At 48.2% G+C, this 22,390-nt stretch overlaps 1 protein-coding gene across 4 annotated transcripts in view; it reads right to left on the bottom strand.

Moving 5' to 3' along the window:
- The window catches only part of LOC147709852 (NACHT, LRR and PYD domains-containing protein 12-like), a 410,205-nt gene that overhangs the window by 123,176 nt on the left and 264,639 nt on the right, over positions 1 to 22,390 (bottom strand). For all 4 annotated transcript variants that reach the window (XM_086928301.1, XM_086928300.1, XM_086928303.1 and 1 more), the window contains one exon: positions 6,998 to 7,168. In XM_086928301.1, the coding sequence (XP_086784427.1) occupies positions 6,998 to 7,168 (171 nt within the window). The remainder of the gene's footprint in view (positions 1 to 6,997; positions 7,169 to 22,390) is intronic.

Raw genomic sequence — 22,390 nt, 5'->3', positions numbered from 1 at the left:
ATTACCGCAAATAGTACTTCTATTGCTCGTCATTTATAGAAGCGGTCTTAATACATTTGAACTACACAATTTTAAATACTCTGTGTCTTGGAATCTTGTTTCTTTGCAAAACACACGAATAAACATAATTTTGTAATTACAAATATCATAATTTTTCTAATGTGTATAGCACCAATATCTTTCTTTGCAGGACATAATTATCTGTTTCTAACCACAGCTGAAATTCAGAAGGCTATTCAGGTTTCTATGAGGTTTCTATGAGCTCATATTCACCAATCTATTTAGAACTTTTTGACAAAAAATGATGTCCTCAGATGAACTCTTCCCAGACAGGTTTTAAATGATTCCTCCACGTTATAACGTTTTTTGTACTACAAAAACCACATCAAGTAAGGTGCAATCATGGATGCTTTACACATGAACAAATAACCATCATTTTTGTTTCCAGTGTGTCAACTGTAGTTGCACAAAGGCATCCTATTAATCTCCTGTGTCAAAAATAAAAACGGAAAGGACATGGAAAATAAATATTTCAATGTTACAAAAATGAATATGAAACTGCTGCAACAAAAACAGAAAGTACACCGAAAACAAACACAATTCCACAGTCATAAAATTTAACTGGAGCCTTTTTCCTGTCCCCCTCCCACCCCCACCCACATTGCTGAATCGAAGAAACAGATAATAATCTGTGTGTGTGTCTTTGCGTGGTGCGTGCAAGATTCAATGTACGTCTTCTGCAACGGAAAAAGCCAGGGCATGGGGGACGAGGAGGGGGCTTACCTAATTATTCCTGGAAGCTTCGGGTTGCCTTGGGAACCAGCCGGGAAGGAGATCCTAATGCAGAGGCAGCCACGAAGAAGTGTTGGAAAAAGGGACACGAGGTGAAAGCAGCCAGGGGCAAGACAGACAGCTGGATCCAGTGAAAGGAAGCAGTGACTGCGCAGAACTACGTGGAAAGAAAGGCTGCATTGTCGAAGGTGCTGGTCCATCTTTTTGGACAAAGTTCGCGGGCATTTCCTGGTGTGCATGCTGCAGTCTCTGATTGGAGGACAGGCATTAAAGACGTAGCCACATTCTGATTGGCTTATTTTGCCCTGTCCTCCAATCAGAGAGGTTTCTGAGTGTAATTATTTCGAATCCAAAACGAAAGGTAAACGTTTTGGATTCGAGGCAGCAGCGAGGCAGGTGAATGCGCTACCCCCTTCCAATGACTCCACGCCCCCCTGGGGGTCGCGCCCCATAGATTGAAGACCTATGTGAGTCTAGCGGCGCAGGCTGGGGCACAGCAGTGCAGTCACCAGTCGGGTAGTCACTCTCTGAACAACTCTAAGTAAGTGATTTTAAAGTCTACGGTGTCAGTCACTGTAGTAATCCAGAGCACGTGCATCATGCATGCAAAATTGGTACACAACAAGATAAAAGTAAGTGGCAACTAAATGTGGAAACAAAAGTATTGTCTGTGTTTAATGAGGTAGCACTGACTCAGATACAGGGGAGGTGTAAGGTAAATCTACATTTAGCAATGGTATGAGCAAGTCTGTCACTGTAGTACAGAGATGTTACAAAAAACTCACTCTAAAACAGCACGTTGTCACACCTTGAAACCGGAAGCAAGTGATGAATTAAAGACTAGAGTAAGAAGTCTAAGCAACATCACTTTCCATTCTCGGCCTCCTTGGATGATTATTTCCACTGTGGGTTTTGAAACTGCCAGAAATGCTGTTATTACAGTTGTTCCCTCGTCTCATTGCATGGTTTTTGCTCGTGAGAAAGTGACCCTCAAGTCGTTGAAATGTCACTCACATTTTTAAAATGCCACTCATGGCAATCTGAAACCTTGGCAGCTATGTAGTGTCCCGCGAATGAAGCATGCGGTCGCACACATCTGATGGGCCCCTGAGGCACTGTGAGTAAAGCTGCCCCAGATCTAATAACTCTTGACAGTTGACAGGTCTTTGTTTGGGGTATTTCTGCCAGGGTGTCTTTTAAATCGTAGTTACGTCACTAATAATACAGAGACCCTCTTTTCTCTTGTAGGAGCAAGTGATTGAACCGTGTCAAGTGCACAATTCAGTCTTTCTTGTGTTGTTTCAACTTTAGTAATTCTGTGTCCCCAGAATGAATAAACTCTAGCTTGGTTCCTGGGGTTGGAAGGCTGCTGGTCTGCACAGAAAATGCAGGTCATCTCAAGTTAGAAAAATATTCTGTTTCTGAGGTTCCCCTGAATATCATTCTGGGGCCACCAATGGAATGGCCATAGAGGGCCCTGACATATTACTGGCAGAGCAGGAACATTGAGTGGCGAAGACGCAGCCTGAGCGCGTTGACTCGGAAGGGGCCAGGGATGCTTGAGACCAATGAAATGAGTCCACACCTGGTCATTCCCTGATGAACCCACCCACTCCCCTTTCTTGCCTGCACATCCTCATGCTGAAGATCCTGTATCAACGTCCCCTTATCTAGAGATCCATGGAGTCCGGGCAATGAATCCACTTGGGCTCTCCAGCTTGTCAGAGTATCCGTCAAACTGCAGCAGAGGAGCCATGTGACTAGTTGCCTATTTGCCTCTCGCGCCCAATTAATTTGCGCCAGTGTATGCCGATGAAAGAGTACAGCAGCAGGGGAGATGAAGTGAGAATGAGTTGACGAAACAGCAACAGGAGGGGTGATCCGACCTCACAGTTGATCACGTTGACTCACGTCTGATGAAGGATCGCATTTGCGATGGCTCTATGAATTATTCGGGGCTTGTCCTAGAAAAGAAACAACAAATACTATAGGGCGAATCTGCCCCTTTGCGACTGCAGTTTTTGCATTTGGGATGCATCATGCACAAAAGTGCATTTTTCAAAGTTCTGTGTTGCACATAAACATGCCCTTGGGGCATGTGTGTGTGCAACATGTTTTTAATTGCACTTTCAAGGGTGCATCAGGGTGTGCTTTTTGTTCCCTTTCACCCTTGAAATTGCTTGCGCAATTTGCGAGTACCTTTTTGGTACTCACAAATTGCGCATGCAATTCACATTGATTCAAATGGGCCTTTAGGCCCATAGGAATCAGTGAGTAGCCATTCCTTATTTATGATTCACAATTTATATAAGCTCAAATACATTTGCGAGTCGCAAATAAGGAATGTGTAGAAATCCATTTTTTTGCGATTCCTACATGCATAGCATTTTGCGATTCCCAAATAGCTCTGTGCCGACTGTAGCCCCAGTAAGATGACGCTGTTTCTCCCATCTCCGTCCTCAGCTGGAAACTGAGATGGAATCTGATCTTCGACCTGGCTTGCTCGACTATTTGCTAAAACCAGAAAATAAAAGTGATTGAAACTATGCTAGAAATCCTTTGGGGTCTCTCTACCAACTCCAAAGAATACCACATTACCACACAGGAACCTGCAACCCCCAACAGAGCCCCGCTGATACGTCTTTGGATGATACACATTTCTGTGACTAGACAAGAAACTTTACGTGTTCGAGTCTTTTTGCCACAGTGAAGCTCCAGACCCTGTTGTTTGCCTCAACCCAGACCTAAACTGTGGGTCAGATGTAGAGTTTGGTGGACAGGGTACTCTGTTGCAAATCTGATGCCGTTCCCCGTCCAGCAAAGGCTGGGTCTGCTCGACTCACGTAGAGATGGGAGGACACCAAGCTTTGCGTCTACCGAGCCCGTTGGCTCAGTCAATGGAAGGCATCCTCCAGCGGCCCAAAGGAGTGGGGTCCATTGAAGGAAGGGCATTCCCCCATCCCTCTATGTAGGGTGGACAGTGTAATGTCCTTGAGTTTCTATCCATCAATCCCAGGATAAACTAGGTTTGGGAGTCATTTTTTTTTTTTTTTTGGAACGCAAACTCCCAACACAAAATGTTACGGTGGACTGCCTTCGAATCAGTTGGCAGCTGTCCACCAAACTCTTTGTACCTTTAACAAAACCATCATGGCTGGGGTTCACCTGACTGTACAGCAATGACGGCTAGGCAGAGGACATCTCTAAATTTGATGGACGATCGTCCAAAAGGGTGTGGAGGTAATGTCCTTCGCTGCCAAAGGCTAATTGAGACCCTCTGATTCCTGACCATCACAGTACTACTGCATCAAAAGGTTTATTACCAAAGTCTCAAGTTCTATTAAGCTCTCCTCTGCAAAGTGCTACATTGGCCTGTAATGTCTTGCGGTGCTATTGCACGATTTCGTAAAGGATACGTATATGAAGGGATGTGTGGATCACTGTTGCTAATCTTCGCTGCTTCTTTCCCTGGCACTCTTCAAGATTCAAAGTCAAGCTCCAAATGTGCTTTTCCAAACTCTGCTTGTCAGCAAGATGAAACAATCACATCTAGTCACACTGTTGTAACGATGGCCTGGTCCCTCCTGTGCTCTGAATGCCTCTGGATGGGGGCTTTTACAGAGTAGCCCCAACACAGATACCAGCTGAGCTTTTGAGAGAGGCTGAGCTTTTGCCAAAAGCCTCTGAGGTCTGCAGATGTGACTAACAATGGGGTAGTCAACGCAGAAACTCTTACTGAATCTTTAGGTCAATTAAGGTTGTAGGATCTGTCGGGTGTCACGTGACTTGCGTCATCCTTACTTCGGCTCACACCCCCCCACTTTATCTTCTCTGAAGGTGATGGTTTATGCCATGTGGTTCTTCTGGGCTGTTGAGTTAGAGACTGAATGAACACCAGCATCTATATACACAGAGTCCAAAACATTCTTAAGCAAAGCAAAACGTGTCCTCCACATGCACAGTTTCACGCTGGTATCACGTAGTTTGCGCCCTCGAGTGATCACTGTCCTCCCTTGTTACCCCGTTGAGGCCTTACCGGCTGTCTGGCCACCTACCCACAGACTATTCACCCACCCTGTGAAATAAACAAAAGATTTGGGGGCATATTATCAAGGAACAGCATTAAAATTATCGCCACTTTAGCGGCAGGAACAGCGATAATGAGCTTGATAATATGCCGTAGAGAATTCCAGTAGAAGCCCATGTTAACACCAGAACATGGGTTTCTATTGGAATTCTCAAGGGCATATTAACAAGCCCATTATCGCCGCTTTACCGGCGGTTTCCTGCCACTAAAGAGGCGATACTTTAACACCGTACCTTGATAACATGCCCCAAGGTGCAGAACTCTAGGGGTACACAGGGCCATATTAGCAACAAACTGCGATAAATATCGCAGAGCGTGCTTAGCGCAAAAATTTTCAGTGCTGGAATATATTGCCACGCTAACGCTGTATTAGAAACAATTAGCGCTACGATCTATATTCCAGCGATAGCTGGAGGGAAGGGTTAACATCGCTACAAAACCAGCGATGTTGCATGGGGAAGGGGGAAAACCTTGCTGATACGACCCTGTGGTAGTATCAGCACAATCCACCCCCTATGTCAGGTATGGTTAATTCAGGAAAATAGCAGGTGTTAAAAAACCAGCGATGACCCCGGTTAGCGCGACTTTTCACGTCGCTAACCGGGGCCAAGGCCTCCTTGCTAATAGGCCTGTTAGCGGCTTTTTGCCAGGTCTGTTGGTCAGGAACAACTCTTTTGCATGTCATTAGTGATGAATTTCGCTGATATGCAAATCGGCACCCAAACCGGCCGCTATGCCCAGGAAGCTGTCGCTAATGCCTGTTAGTGACAGCTTGCTGATAGGGCGATAAAAAATCCGCCGCTTTAGCGACAACAGGTGCCACTAAAGCTGCGATAAGGCCCTTGGTAATATGCCCCACAGTCCCTTTGGAAATTGTTTTCATTACCCCTTTGCCCTGAAGCAGGTGGTCTGCGAGTCAGGAAAGCACTGCGAAGACGTGTTCAGACCGCCCGTTGTACTATGTAGAAGATGGCAGCCAACTGTAGACGAGTCGTTTTGCTATCCGATGCGCGGTTCTAAATCACTCACCTGTACAAAGTCCTTTCAAATAACCTATGAGCAGCTTTAACGCTACGTAGAACAATACAGAAAGAAAATAAGTCATGGGATTTACCATCTACTGAACGATGCTTCAAAGTATTACAGTGAAGTTTGACACCGTCCAACAAAACTTAAAGGACGGAAAATAAACAACAGAACTGTTACGGTGGTCCACTTCAAGTAGACACAATGAAGAAGCAAGTTTCCACCAGTTTTACTGGTTGTATCTTTACACCAACCAATAGGGGCAGTTCACCCACCAGTACCAGTCACAACGGGAAACAACCTTTACAACACAACCTTTACAACGCGCTACCATTACAACAAAACTTTTACAACGCAATATCCATTACATCGTATGCGATTAAAACGCAACCATTACAACGCATGACACTACAACGCATACCACTACAACGCATGTCTTTACAACGCATACCATTACAACACATAACATTACAACGCATAGTACCCTTACACTATCCAACACTTACCCTTCTGTTGCACCCCCTGGAGTTAGAATAGTAATTTTTACCCCTACACCATCCAACACTTACCCCACTGTTGCACCCCCCTGGAGTCAGAATAGTAATTTTTACCCCTACACTATCCAACACTTACCCGACAGTTGCACCCCTCCTGGAGTTAGAATAGTAATGTTTACCCCTACACTATCCAATACTTACCATACATGCAATGTAATGTTATGTGTTGTAATGGTATGCGTTGTAAAGGTAGTATGAGTTGTAATGGAATGCGTTGTAAAGGTAGTTTTTAAAAATGTGTTGTAATTGCATGCATTGTAATGGAATGCGTTGTAATGGATGTTGGGTTGTAAAAAATGCGTTGTAAAGGTATGTGTTGTAAAAGTATGCGTTGTAACATCATACATCTGTCACAACTGGCCCCCACTGGAATCCTATGCCCCTTACATTCCAGCATCATACATTCGCTTCGAGAAGGTTGGACGTCACTCCAACCTGGCAGGCCAAGAAGATCATAACAAGAACGCAATCTAAAAATGGCCATCTTAATCGAACAAATCCCCAAAATAAAGAAATAAACACAGAATGCCCTTACAGGAGGCTCTGTAACCTGCAGCCAGGGTGTTTCAGTCCTTCACACAGCTGTCTCAATCCGGAATCCCCCAAGGAGTTATAGCTGAGGTCCAGCTCGAGGAGGGATGGGCTTGTGAAGAAGACCTGGCCAAGATCGTCGAAGCACGCGCTTGTCAGGGAGCAGCGGCTTAAACTACAGAGACAGGAAAAAGACATCAGCATTTGTCATCCCTGTAGGCGTGCACAGTTCGGGAAACGTCACTTTTCCCACAAATTGTAAATTGTATTTACATAGCGTTTAGTATCCCTGATGAGGCGTTGAAGCGCTTTGCAGCGAGTAGCCTGTATTGTATTGAATATAACATTTATAGAGAGCAACAAACACCCCACGGGTACCCTGGCCCTAAAAAAGAAACGTGAAACACAGACCAGCAGGAGAAAGAAGGATGACTAAAGATGAAATGCAACCTAAGATGAGCATTACTGCAGCCAGACAGAATTAGTTTCAAGGGAACAACCAGTTTTAATCTTTTTCCTGAACAGAGACAAAGTACTACATTGTCTAATTTCGAGCGGACGCTCATTCCAGAGTTTCGCAGCAGCGAAACTAAAGGATCTTCCTCCCAGCCTGGTATCCGGCACCCACGGATTAGAGCTAAATAGTTAGGAAAAAGACATCAGCATTTGTCATCCCTGTAGACGTGCACAGCTCGGAAACGTCACTTTTCCCACAAATTGTAAATTGTATTTACATAGCGTTTAGTATCCCTGAGGAGGCGTTGAAGCGCTTTGCAGCGAGTAGCCTGCTATGCGGCACCTGTAGAGAGCCACCCGGCCTCTCACCAACAATGTATCTAGGCACCTACATGCACGCCTTCACCCTCGGGACGGGCACGCCCCGAGGTACATATTAAAAGCGCGGAAGACCGCTCGGGGTCTTTCCGGCATACCCTCCATACTGTGTGTGTGTCCCCATTATTACTGTAATTCCTCACCGTGCGAGGCCCAGACCTCGCGCGCTACACTGGCGACGAGGCCGGCTCTGACCCCATGCGTGCTGGAGTCCCGCGCTCCGTTGCCTGCTGTCGACCGCCGGTCGCATCTGCCTGGTGCCCTCGTGGCCGCGGAGCTCGTCCGCCGGCCTGCTGCCTCTGTTCCAGTCGGCTCCCCGCCCACGCGCCTCCGAGGTCGGAGCGTGTTCAGCTGGCGGGAGCCGCCCGGTGAGTGGTTCACCCCCGCGCTGTGTGTGCTGTCGCCTGGGGGCCTGCCCCGCTGCGCGCACAGCGCTAGCGCGCTCCCTGCAGTGTGCTGCCCCAGGGGGGTGGGGCGAAGAGGGGAGACGCTGCACGTCAGCCCCGGGGTCCCGTGCTGCGGTGCCTCACACGCCTGCCCTGCTTTCCGCCCCGGACACACAGCCTACTCTGGCCCTGGTGCTGCTTTCCGTGAGGTTTGAATAAAGCACTGGCAAAAGCAATCAATCAGGCACTGGCTGCCTCGAATACTGCCTATTCCCCACACTGCTGCCACTGCCTGCTCAGGCCCCAAAGACAGGGGGGGAAGTGTGGTGCTGCACTGGGACGTGTCACTACAGTGGCACACAAGCACAAGGCTCTCTAACCTCTGCCTCCCGTGGGAACTACGTGTCTGGAGGCTGGACTGTCACACACTCACTGCCCTGACCCCGTTCCACGCGGCGCGACCCGTGCATGAGGGGTGTGATCCAAGGGAGAGATCATCATTATGTCTGTGCACGTCCACAGCACCGGCCGCGCAGGCCGCTACGCCGCGCCCACCTCCACGGCGCGGAGCAGACACTCACGTGGTCAGCCATGCCCACACTGGTGTGGCCCCGCTTCCACCATTCAGCGAGATTGCAGACCCAGCTACTGCGGCGCCGCGATGGAAGGCGTGGCTAGGACGTTTGAACCTCTACTTTAGGGGCACCCGGGAAACAGATAACACCGTGAAGAGATCACTCTTGATCCTGTATGGAGGCCCAGAAATCTACGACCTGTTCGAATCTCTCCCGAACACCGGCGAGGACGATGACTACGACGCGGCGGTGACCGCTCTGAATACCCACTTTGACCCCCAGGTCAACACTGACTATGAGAAGTTCAAGTTCAAACGGGCGTGGCAAACTGAAGCTGAATCAGTGGACATGTACTATGCGAGGCTGCGCCGGCTGGCCAGCAGCTGCCCGTTTGCAGAACCACGTGAGGAAATCAGAGACCAGATCATCGTGGGATGCAAATCGAAACTGCTCCGAAAGCTCATCCTCAGACAGCCCGGCATCTCGTTGGACGCCATTCTTGTCCTTGCCCGCTCCCACGAGCTGTCGGATTCCAGAGCAGACGAAATGGAACTGGCGCTCCGGTCCCCCATAGCTCCGCAAGTCACACCCAAAATGGCGCCTGTCAAGGAAGAAACCGTTGACGCGATACAGAGGAGACCGGCGGGTGGAAGAACGCGACAGTGGCAAACTCGGGACGCTCAGTGTGCCTACTGTGGGGGAGACCATGCCGCGACCGCCGTGTGCAACGCGAAAGGGAAGACGTGCTCGAAGTGCGGCAGACTCAACCATTTTGCCGCGGTATGCCAAGGAGGACGATATAGGCCCAACGCACAAAGGTCACGAGGAGGATATGGTTCGCGATCAATGACATCCAGAGTGAGACAACTGTCGCTAGAGCAAGAACATCCTCCGCCAGACACGCTGGCCCAAGGCCGGAAACCGTACTATGAGGATGAAGAGGGTGATGAAGTGTATGTAATATCATATGTCAGCAGGGTTGCCACCCGGAAGAGACCGCCACCCATGTGCACGATCTCTGTGGAAGGATCAGAAATCAGAGCACTGATCGACACCGGAGCCTCCGTGAATGTCATGGACTCTGACCAATATGAACAGATGTCGCCTAAACCCACACTGGCCCCGACGAACGCTCGGATATACACCTATCGGGGCACCGAACCCATGCCGCTACGCGGCGGCATCAGCACCACCATTCGAAATGGAGAGTACACAACGGAGGCCTGGTTCCACGTAACTGAAGGGAAGAAGGGCACCCTGCTCAGCTGCAACACAGCGGAGGACCTAGGGCTGGTCTTCTTCGCCAACCAAGTCCACCAGTCGCACGCCGATACCATGCTAGCCGAATTCCCTGCACTCTTCAGTGGCCTTGGAAAGCTCAAAGGCAAGAAAGTCAAACTGCATATAGACACCTCCATCCGTCCTGTCGCCTTGCGACACAGAAGAGTGCCTTTCAACCTCCGTCCTCAGGTTGAAGAGGAGCTGAAGAAGCTCGAAGCCCTCGACGTAATCGAGAAAGTGTCAGGACCGACCCCATGGGTATCCCCACTGGTGGTTGCCCCCAAACCCAAACAGCCTGGGGCCATCAGGCTGTGCGTCGATATGAGACTACCAAATACAGCTGTGAAACGGGAGCGCCACATTACGCCCACCATGGACGACATTGTCGCCGACCTCAACGGGGCGAAGTGGTTCTCTAAACTCGATCTCAACGCGGGATACCACCAGTTGGAGCTTGATCAGAACAGCCGGTACATCACGACCTTCTCCACCCATGTTGGGCTCCGGCGATACAAGAGGCTGAGCTTCGGAGTGTCATCAGCGGCCGAAGTGTTTCAGAATGCGATAAAAGAGGTTCTGTCCGGGCTGAGTGGGGTCATCAATTTGAGCGACGACATTCTGATCTACTTGAACACGCTGGAGGAACACCATACACATCTTAGGGCCACCCTACGAAGACTACAGGAACATGGACTAACCCTCCACAGAGATAAATGCTCATTCTACCAAGAAGCAGTGGACTTCTTCGGCTACCGATTCACACGCGAAGGGCTCCGGGTTGACCCGAAGAAGGCGGAAGCCATCCAGAATGCCAGCACGCCCAGAAACCCCACCGAGGTGAGAAGCTTCCTCGGGATGGCCACGTACTGTGGCCGATTCATACCTAACCTGGCCGACCTCGCCGAGCCCCTTCGTACTCTCACTAGACAAGACCATGAGTGGGAATGGACGGGCGCAGCAAACCAAGCATTCCAGGAAATCAAGGCGAGCCTCCTGGACAAGGCCACGATGGCCTACTTCCAGCCACGTAGGAAGACAGAATTGGTCGTGGATGCCAGCCCCGTGGGCCTCGGCGCAGTTTTACTGCAAGAATATGGCCAAAATGACTGGAAACCCGTCGCATATGCAAGCAAGGCCCTCACGGACACAGAGACACGTTATGCTCAAATCGAGCGAGAGGCGCTGGCCATCAAGTGGGCCTGCCACCATTTTCACTTGTATCTCTGTGGCCAACCCTTCACCATTGTGACCGACCACAAGCCACTCCTGCCCCTGTTCACCGGATCCTCCAGGCTCGCCCCACCGCGGATTGAACGATGGGCCGTCCAGCTACAAGGCTACAACTTCACCCTGGTCTTCCGGCCCGGCGCCCATAACCCAGCGGATTATCTGTCCAGGCACCCCGATGTAACCAGAAAAGCAACCCTGCTGGCGGATGGTCCATTGGTGGAGGAATTCGTCCACATGGTATCCGTGGCTGCCTGCCCGGAGACCCTCACCCTGCAGGAGATCGGAAAAGCCACCACTGAGGACGAGACTCTGACCCGTGTCAAGAACGCCCTGGACACTGGAAGCTGGACGAGGTTTCTGGAAGGAGCACAAGGACTTCGTCCGGAGATAAGCCATGCCCGACAACAGCTATGGCAGATCCGCCACGAACTGAGCGTTGGCGATGAAGGCATTGTACTGCGAGGGCATCTCATTGTGGTACCGGCGAGCCTCCAACAACAGACCCTTGCGATCGCCCACACAGGCCACCAAGGAACAGCCAAGATGAAGGCGAGGCTACGCAACAAGGTATGGTTCCCGGCCATGGATCGCATGGTGGATGAGATGGTGCGCTCCTGTCATGCCTGCACCATCACGGGGTCAGACCCTGCCCCAGCCCCAGTCATCACTGAAGAAGCGGCGACAACACCCTGGACTCAGCTGAGCATAGACTTTGGGAGTTTCCCAGACGGTCGACACACGCTGGTGGTCGTGGACTCTTTCTCGAAATTCCCTGTTGTGGAGCTGCTCTCGTCCACAGCGTTTGGACCAGTCAAGAAAGCGCTGGACCACATCTTTGCCACTATGGGACTCCCAGAGGAGGTGAAGTCGGATAACGGCCCCCCTTTTCAAGGGCGAGAGTTCCAAGCATACCTAGACGGCCTGGGGATAAAACACCGCAAGATCACACCGTTGTGGCCGCAAGCAAACGGCGAAGTGGAGAGGCTCATGCGGACTCTCAACAGGGCGCTACGCATCGCTGTCAACGATGGCAAAGACCCAGAAGCTGCGCTGGACCAATTCCTGAGCGCATACCGACAGACCCCTCATAGCACCACCCATTGTGCACCGGCGCACGTCCTGTTCAAAAGGGCACCCAGAGGCCACATCCCCGTGTCCTCCGCATGGACCCCGGAAGAGAGAGATGGTGATGCCATCCAGGCACGGAGAGCTATCACGAACCAGAAAGCAAGTGAAAGGAGACATGCAAGGCACCCAGGGTTGCAAGAAGGAGACATTGTCGTGGTACAAGATCGGCACCCTGGGTGGAAATTTAGAACCCCGTTTGAACCTGAGCGATGGATCGTGGAGAAAATCCGAGGAACAATGGTGACTGCCCGCCTCGGCCAACAGACCGTCACACGAAATGTATCCTGCTTCAAAAGAATAGGAATGTCGGATGGCATTCCCCAGGAGGCTGACGACACCATCGATGATGGTCCAGATGGTCAGGACGATGGAAGAACGGGGGCCCAAAACTCTGTGCCCCTCCAAAGCCATGACCAGTCAGGAGAAGACAGACGCCACCTTGTCGGGCCCCGAAATGAAGCAACTGGACACACTCCTTCCTCCCGAGACGAAGCAACAGCCCCGGCTGGGGCTGTTGAATCTCCTGTCTGGTCCAACCACAGATACCACCTGCGGCCCAATCCTGGGCCGAGTCAAAGACTCCGAGACTTTATGTGCACGTCCCCTTAGCCATTGGGCTTGGACAGTTGTACATGTAAACTAAATTGAAGGAGGCATGTAGAGAGCCACCCGGCCTCTCACCAACAATGTATCTAGGCACCTACACGCACGCCTTCACCCTCGGGACGGGCACGCCCCGAGGTACATATTAAAAGCGCGGAAGACCGCTCGGGGTCTTTCCGGCATACCCTCCATACTGTGTGTGTGTCCCCATTATTACTGTAATTCCTCACCGTGCGAGGCCCAGACCTCGCGCGCTACAGCACCCACGGATTAGCGCTAAATAGTTAGAAGTTTACTAACATGCCCTTTCTTTTTTCCTTTTGAATTAGTTGTGGTAAGTTTGTTAAGTTTGTACTCGGATGTTCTCTTGCGTTTAGTTGTGTTTTCAATAGGGATTTAATAACGGAAGTGGATTCGGAAGCGGAAGCTGCGTGCTGATACTGGGAGGAGCGAACACGTGCAGCTGTTAGTTGGGTAAACTGGATAAGAAGGAGGGGGGTTGATGAGGCTGTTTGGGGGTTCATAGTACTCAGAAAGGTTTGGGACGACTCAGAGGAAGGGGATGGAATGGAGGCTGAAGGGAATTGAATGTTTGCATTTTATTATTTATTTTTTCAACAAATAAGATCAAGGATACGATTTCCCCCTATAGTCATGTTCCTGCCCAGAGATGAAAGCATAGTTCCATGTACAGGAACACGTGTATAAAGACAGCCTCATCTCCATATCTTGAGAAGCCATGCACTGTCTATACATAAAGATATATATGTAGTGAAAATGTGTTTTTTTACACCGAAATATATTATTGTATTCTTACAGGTACCTTTTCTTTATTAACATATCCATGCTGTGACATATATATATATTCACAGAAAGAACCATAAAGTAATTTACGCGCAGTCATCCACTTATATGTTATGCAAATATGATGTATTTATTATGTACAATAACAGGCAGTGCGAAATAAATATATTTATTGTTTTCTATACATTATTTTAAGAAAAATACTTTGAAGTGAAATCATTTTTTTCCTTTTATGTTATAATGAAATGAAATGCATGTATATGGATATTGGCACACAGCTAGATCTAAATATCTATATATGCGGCTCAATCTTTGAACAGCCCAGAAGCGTGAGGTAACAAGCGGCTGTCCTGCCGCTTGGGCCGCACCAACCCAGAAATTAAAATCGGGGGCCACAGGACTCTGAGAGAAGTGGGGTCGTGGATGTAGAACGTACGCGATGGCTTGAGGGGAGTTGCCACATTCGAGCTGCTTTTAAAGGATCGAATCAATGGAACTCCCCATACCAGATGAAATGCTTTGGGAAAGGCACAATCACGTCGAGTGCGGCTCGATCGTTGGACACCCCAGGAGCATGATGTAAAAAGTGGCCATCCTGTCACTGGGGCCACACCACCCTGGAAAAGAAAATGGGGTGCCACAGGACTCTGAGAGAAGTGGGGTCCTGGATGTGGAACGTACGCAATGGATTGAGGGGAGTTGCCGCATTCGAGGCTCATGTGAGAGCTTTTATTGAGCAGAAATTTTGGGTGCATACATACAGGACTGAATAAAGGACTCAGCTTCCCAAAAGGCAAAGTGTTAAGTCCATATGACCTGCCCATCTAGGGCGCACGATATCGCTTTAATGTTGTCAATGGGTCTCTATCATGCACTCTTTCTGACGGCCGCTGAGGAAACGCGTCTGGCTAATCAGATGCTTTGAAAGGATCAAATCAACGGAACCCCCCCATACCAGATAAAATGCTTTGGGGAAGGCACACGCATGTCGAGTGAGGTTCAATCATTGGACACCCCTGGAGCGTGATATATATATTCACTGAAAAAAACATTGGTTTCAGGGGCGTTATAGTTAGCTAGATATTTCACTCACACAAAACCATTGAAATTCCCCCGTTATAGTTAGATCAGCTAACTATAACTCGCACGCCCGCAATGCACTGCTGATGACATCACATATTACATCAGTCATGACATGGTCAGTGGCATCACTCATGACATCACTGATGACATCTCAAATTACATCACTGATGACATCATCCAGTGAATGTGTGTTTTTCTGAAAAGTAAATATGTTTTATATATGTATATCTCTTGTTCAATGGAAAAATAAATGGGCATATACGTGTCTAAATGGATGTTTTTGTTTGTAAAATTGACTGTATAACTGACTGATTAAGTGTATCTTAGTGAATACATGGGTTAGGAAGTCATGTTTAAATATGTACATATCTGTATCAGTCTCTCACTTTGTGTATAAGTGGCTGCCGGGGTTGGTGAGTCTCTACATGAGTTATTAGTTGTTTTTTTCAGTATCAGTATGAGTGTCTGAGGGTCTGTATGGTTCCGGGGGTATTACTTAATGCTTACATGCATGAATGAGTGAGTCACTATTTGTATGTGTTGAAGACAGCATGTGTGCAGGACTGTATGGGTGGATGAGTGTGCCTATGGGTGTGTTAGTGAGTGAATGACTGTCGCAATAGTGTCTTTATAAGTAACTACATATATTTTAAACTAGTATATGTGAGTATTGGTGTATATAAGTGAGTATATGTGAGAGCGAGAGATTGGAAGAGTTCCTGTATGAATAAGTATGTGTTTCTATAAGTGGTTGTTCAAAAGAGTAAGTATGTGTACGTTTCTCTAGTAGCAAGTGTGGTGGTGTGTGTATCCCTGTATATGCAAGTAAATGGATGTTTGATTCTTTATTCGCATGAGTGACTATGTGTGTGAGTAACTTTATGGATGAGTGGCGGTGTGTAACAGGATGTATAGGTGTATGAGTAAATATGATGAATGAGTACATGTATGAGTATATAGGACTGTTGGTGAATGAGTAGATATGTCTGTAGATCTTAGAATTACTGAAGAGGTTGTTGTAACTGGTATTGGTATGTCCATTGTTTTAAAAATTGTAGTTTCTATTTTTGTATGTGTGTATCAAAGGTTATATTAGAGTGAGAGGAGGTCTGCCACTCTATCACAAGGATGATGTCATCAGTGATGTCATTTGAGATGTCATGAATGATGTCACCGCCCACTGCGCGCTTCATCTAGGTTTATGAAACCTTTCTTGGAATTAGTCCACGATCTCTGTTTCCGCTACCAAGGAATGGTGGTGCTACGGGATTTTAATTTTCATTGGGAAATAACCCCGAAGGACTGCCAGGCAAGGCAGTTAGAAGAGGCCTTAACCTCTTTAGGACTCAGCCAAATGGTGGTTGGATCTACACATGGGAAGGGTCCTACATTAGACCTGGTCTGGTCATCCCACCCGCTGATCGGTCCCATTGTCATTTCTCCTTGTTCTTGGTCGGACCATTATTTAATTTATGGCCAATTTCCCCTTTTCACAAGAATGAGTAATGCCATGCCTGAATGGAAAATACTGCATAGTTGGAATAAGGTCAACGCTGCTGACCTGACAGCCACTCTATTGAACTCAGACTACCTTTTACCCAGGAAGTGTATTTGGAGACGGAGAGTGCCACCGTATTGTGAAAAATTAAGGAAGCCATCGAGGTTGTGGCACCAGCTCGTAAGATCAGAATCGTGGACATGGGTAAGGGGACACCTTGGTTCAATATTGCACTTAGGGAACTATAACAATCACTTCGTCAGTGTGAGAGAGCCTGGCGGTAATCATATGAACCCAGTGCTCATGCAGCCTCTGTATCAAAGTTCGCCGTCTATAAAAAAGCCATCCTGTTACGGAAGGCCAAATTTTATGAGGCTACGATTGCGGAGGCCGCTAACCCCCAGAAAGAGATCTTTAGGATGTTAAATGAGTTACGGAAGGATAGGGTGCAAAAATCTACCTTTAGCCAAAAAGATTGCCATGAATTTCAATCCTTCTTCTTAGGAAAGATAAAGGATTTGATGACAGAAATCCATCACACCCCGATCCTTCCCTGCTCAATTGAGCCTATCACCCCTCCCCCCATGTTGGCTAATTTATTGACCACCTTGCCATTTCTCACCAAGGAGCTTTTGACCATCTTAGTTGGGCGAGTGAAATCGGGTTCACCTGCTGACCCCAGTCCTCTCAACATTTTTAAGATGGCATTGCCGGGTATTGAGGACAAGGTGCTCTTCCTCCTGAATCGCTCCTTGGAAACAGGGCTTGTTCCCCCCAATTTTAAGGAGGCCCATGTGATTCTGCTCTTAAAAAATGGGCATTGACGCTAAGAATCTAAAGAACTTTTGGCTAATTTCGCAGTTGCCTTTTCTAGAAAAAATTCTAGAACAGCACTTCTTACAATCCCTTTCCCGCCATCTGGAAGCTAACCATCTTCTTGAGTTTAATCAGGCTGGGTTCAGAGCTCATCACAGCAAGGAATTGGTTATACTTTCCGTTCTGGATGATTTGACACTCAGGGCACAGAAAAATGCAGTGTGCTCTGGTATGACTGGACCTATCCGCGGCATTTGACACGTTAATTATGGCCAGTTACTGTTGCGGATCGTGGATCTAGGATTTCAGGGCACGGCTCTTGCCTGGCTGACCTCCTTCCTAAGGGAGCGCTCCCAGCGAGTCAAACTAGCGGATTTGGTTTCCCATCCAGCCACTCTGGCATGTGGAGTGCCTCAGGGCTCAGCATTATCACCTCTGCTTTTCAATGCTTATTTGCAGCCCTTGATTGCAGCACTGAACCAGATGGAGTGCAGGGTTTACAACTATGCCGACGATACTCAAATTCTTATCCAGATTGACCATTCACCTACGGCGCACTTAAGAATGCCGGATATTCTGAAATTTACCGTCAAGTGGATGTTGGTCAACTCGTTAAAAATAAACCCAGACAAAACGGAGGTTTTGGCGGTTACCCCTGGAATGATCTGTTTTGACCTTCAGAACTTGGGCCTTTTCCCGAACCAGCCGTGGCTGTAAAAAGTCTTGGCATCAAAATTGATGCCTTGCTATCTTTGACACAACAGGTGTCGGCTGTGGTAGGAACTAGTATTTGTCTAATGCGACAGCTGCAAAAACTGTCCCCACTGTTGTCCTTTGCTACACTTAGACTGGTGGTTTCAGTGTTGATTCTGTCGTATCTGGATTACGGCAACTCTCTGTACTATGGTCTACCAAAAAAACTATTGGCCAGGCTCCAGGTTGTCATGAACGACGCGGCAAGATGAATTAAAAAAAAACTAGATGTACACATGCCACGCTCCTACTTCGGGATTTATATTGGCTCCCGATTACACAAATAATTAAATTTAAATGCCTCTGCATTGAGCATAAAGCCATTAACGGCTTAGCCTCCAGTTACATCAAGGACTGATTGGCCAACTACACTTCCAGGAGGATGCTTAGGTCAGCAGATGTATGTCACTTGGTTTGCCCTCGGTTTAATCTCTCGTCCATGGGTGGAAGAGCTTTCTCGACCACAAGTCCTCTGGCATGGAGCAGCCTCCCGGAAAATCTACGCAAGGAAACGAATCTCCTTCCATTTAGAAAGAAGTTGAAAACCGTGCTTTTCTTAGAGGCATGGGGGACTCTCTGAGCATGCCACTTATTATTTCATCTGGTGTAGGGCTTCCTCTGATTGCGCTTAGAGACCTCTGGGTGATAATGCGCTCTATAAATTCACAACATAACATTACATAACCAACCATATCATGAGTGAGTGATGTAATATGTGACGTCATCAGCAGTGCATTGTGGGCGCGCGAGTTATAGTTAGCTGAACTAACTATAACGGGGGAATTTCAATGGTTTTGTACGAGTGAAATCTCCAGCTAACTATTAAGCCTCTGAAACCAATGTTTTTTTCAGTGAATTTCAAAGGATCTTTAAATGCTAATTTCTAACTATGCCTACAGAGATAGGACATGTGAAGAAAGAAGAAAAAACGCACAGCAAGAAAGAAAAGAAATGCAGAAAGAAGCAACATAAGTCCTCAAAGACAAAGAAAAGTGCAGGAAGAAGGAAAATGTGCAGAAAGAACAAACAGAAGAGCAGAAAGAAGCCTTGTTGCAAAATCATCCTATACCCTCAACTTTTTCAGACGGATACTGGTGGTAACTGAGTCTGCCTAACCAGTCCTAGGGCCAGTGTTATGGTAAAAGACACTTAGAATACAGTGAAAACACCTATATACACTAGGCAACACTATGCGTGGGGGTCTCACTGTGATTAGCATGACCTCCTCTGTAAGCCCCTATTATATATTAGGGGAGGGGGATTAAAACTACCTCTTAAAACGCGCCACAGGGCGTGTTTGTGCACGTCACTTCAGGCCCCATCACCTCCCTTCACCACTGTGTAAACACGTCCTGTGGCCGTTTTAAGTTGGGAGATTAAGTTCATTTGAATACTGAGGGTCCCTGGGGTCCAATTAGCAAACTAGATACCTCCAGTAAGCACCACAGAGCTGCGTTGCAAAGAGGTGGTCCCCCGGGGCCTGGCCTTTTTTTTTACTTTTAGGAGAGGGGCTGCTTTGGCCCGGGGATCCCATCCCCGGGGGCTGGTCTTTCCTATTTTTTAATTTTATTTTATTTCTAATAGCCCCGGGGACCCCATCCCCGGGGGCTGGTCCTCTCCGTTGGGGACCGTGGGAGGGTTCCCAATCCCCCCAAGGTCCCGTCAGCTCCCCGCGTCCTGCGGGAGCCGGCATTGCCTTTCCACATGGGGAGCTGCAAAGATGCAGCTCCCCATGTGGAAAAGCAATCGTCTTTGGGCCATCGAGGGCTCCCCCTCCCACCATGTACAAAGCCCTATAATACTTAGTCCCTGTGGCGGTGGCGATCCCCAGGGCGTGTAGGGGGTTTAAGCCCCCCACACTGGATTACTACATTTATAATTAAAGCCCCGAGGGTGGCGGTCCCTGGGGCTGGGGGGGGCTCTGACCCCCCCAAATATTTTTTAAAAGCCCCAGGGGTGGCGGTCCCCGGGGCTTGGGAGGCCTTTGAGCCCCCTCACCCATTATTTTATCGAAGCCCCGGGGGTGGTGGTCCCTGGGGCAGGGGGGGCTGTGAGCCCCCCCATAATTTTATATATATATATGTATATATATATATATATGTATATATATATATTCTCCAATCCTGACGATCACTTTTAGAAATCAGGCGCTGACTCCGTGGGTTCTCGTTTCAGAAACAAGTTTTTATTTTCTTAGTGCTTGGATTGACGCGTTTCGACGGTCACAGCCGCCTTGCTCACAACACAGAGCAAACATTTCGTCATTGCTTTTAACATGTCAACATGTGATTGGATCTCTGAATGGTTTCCCCGTAGTCATGACTACCAGTTCAGAGCTCACTGGAAATTTACAGCGTTCTCTATGTGGTACAACTGATGTTAAATAAAATCAACATTCTTAATGTTAAACTACACATTTTCCCATTTTGCGTTAAATAAAAGGCAATTAGTGTCATTGCCGATTATTGAAAATAAAGTAAAACAAATTAGAGCATTTCACAATTTGTAAACTTAGTAAACGTTTGCGTGTAAATTCGGTTATCGCACTGTGTTAAAATAAAACAGATAAATCTGCATTACAAGTACCATCATTTTAGAGTTGTACTTAAATTATACTGGGTCTAGTGCCCGAGTAATAATCATGAACCTAGTTATATTTCACGGTTCATTTTGTAAACCCACATTTGATTAATTCTGAATTGAGCCCAAGTGGGCAATGGTAACACATCGCAAAAAGATTTGTCCAAACCAATTAAATTCTTACGCTTCTCATTTCATTAATACACTCTGTAATACTTTAACAGTGAGATGTCATTGTGTTTAGAGGAAACCATAAAAATTGGGTTATGTGAGCATGTATACTGCTATTTCAGATAGATGGCATATATCTTATACATAAAAATATCTAGGACTCTGTTTTCGGAGGAATGGTTTGAGAGCTTACAGACTCGATATTTGTTACTTTTTGTAGGAATCATAAATGTACACTAAGAGCTTCGTCTGCATTTAGACCTTGTGGCGTCTTGCTATCTAGGAGAATGATATACCTCGACTCTAATCTCCTGAGGGCTAGTTGTCTGTTTCCCCCTCTGATGCTTTTTTTCACATGGTCTATGACTGTGAGGCGGCGACCCGCGAACCCCTACCAGGAGGCCGCCCTCTCCCTCGCGTACCTTGCCCAGCACCCCCGGGACTGACTACCTGTCATGGAAACGCCACCACCAAGGCAGGAAGCCGAACACCGGCCATCACCAATGAAACACCGCCCTTCTCTCTCCCACAGGAGCCAACCAGAACGACAGGGCCAGAGGAACCACATCACGATGACCCCGGAAGTCCCGCCCCAAAGGCAGAGCCACCACAGGATAAAACCAGGGATTCAACACAACCCGTTGTCGGAGTTTCGTGGCAGGACCCTCTGGCTGGAGACGGAGAAGGAGAACAGACGTGCGAGGACGAAGTGTGGACAGAGGAGTGGTGGAGTCCCTTGGAGGTGGCTGGAGAGCGGCCGTAACTCACTGGAGAGTTACGGCGGACCGCGTGAGTGCCTTTTTGCCTCCTTTAGCCCTACTCATTAGGAGTCCGTGTTAAAGTCCCTGTACATATTCCCTCTCTCCATAGTCTCACTGCCCCTGCACTGTATAATACGTATATAGCACTTCACTTCAAGAACCCTTCCGCTACTCTCACGCCCGACCCCTGCACCCTCTCTATCTTCCCGCCCTACCTTCCGACCTCCCGGTACCCTCCTTCCCGCACTGTCGCTTTTCCGCCCCCTCCCTCACTACCCGGGTGTCGGGGTACAGTTGAATCTCGTTACTGGCTGGACAGAACTAACGGTCCCTTGATTTTCCTCTCTCTTCCGGTCCTCCTGGGAGCCTCCCCGTCATCGGAATCTTCCCGGACCATCGGTGGACGACGAGAACGAGAGAAACATCAACCCAGAGTCCACCACCTGGAACCACACCTTCCGCCTGTTGGATTTATTTATACTGTACAACCGTAATAAAAAGCCAGCTATTGCCCACTACATACGGCCTCCTCGCCTGCTTTTCCGGCCCGCTACACCCACTCTACCACATCTGGTGTCAGAAGTGGGATCTGCTGGAGTTATGGAGGCCGTAGTGAAGAAAATGGCGGAGTCCCAAGAACAATTCGGGAAACTTATGGAGCAATTCCTGAAAACTGCCGAAGACGACAGAGGGCAGCTCCACGATGTCCTGAAGGGTCAGGGGGTGACCCATGAACAGACTATGACAAAACTAACAGACGCCCTGGGTCAACAAAGACCGATGACCTCTCTCCCCTCTGTCGTTCTTCAAAAGTATGTCCCCGGAGAAGACCCGGACTACTTTTTCACAAACTTCGAGCGGATAGCGCAAGCCGCTAACTGGCCTGCTGATCGT

The sequence above is a fragment of the Lissotriton vulgaris genome, chromosome 6 (assembly GCF_964263255.1).
Source record: "Lissotriton vulgaris chromosome 6, aLisVul1.2, whole genome shotgun sequence".
Classification (NCBI taxonomy): Eukaryota; Metazoa; Chordata; class Amphibia; order Caudata; family Salamandridae; genus Lissotriton; species Lissotriton vulgaris.
Note: the sequence above shows the minus strand (reverse complement) of the source record. Positions and strands in the feature narration are given on the sequence as shown.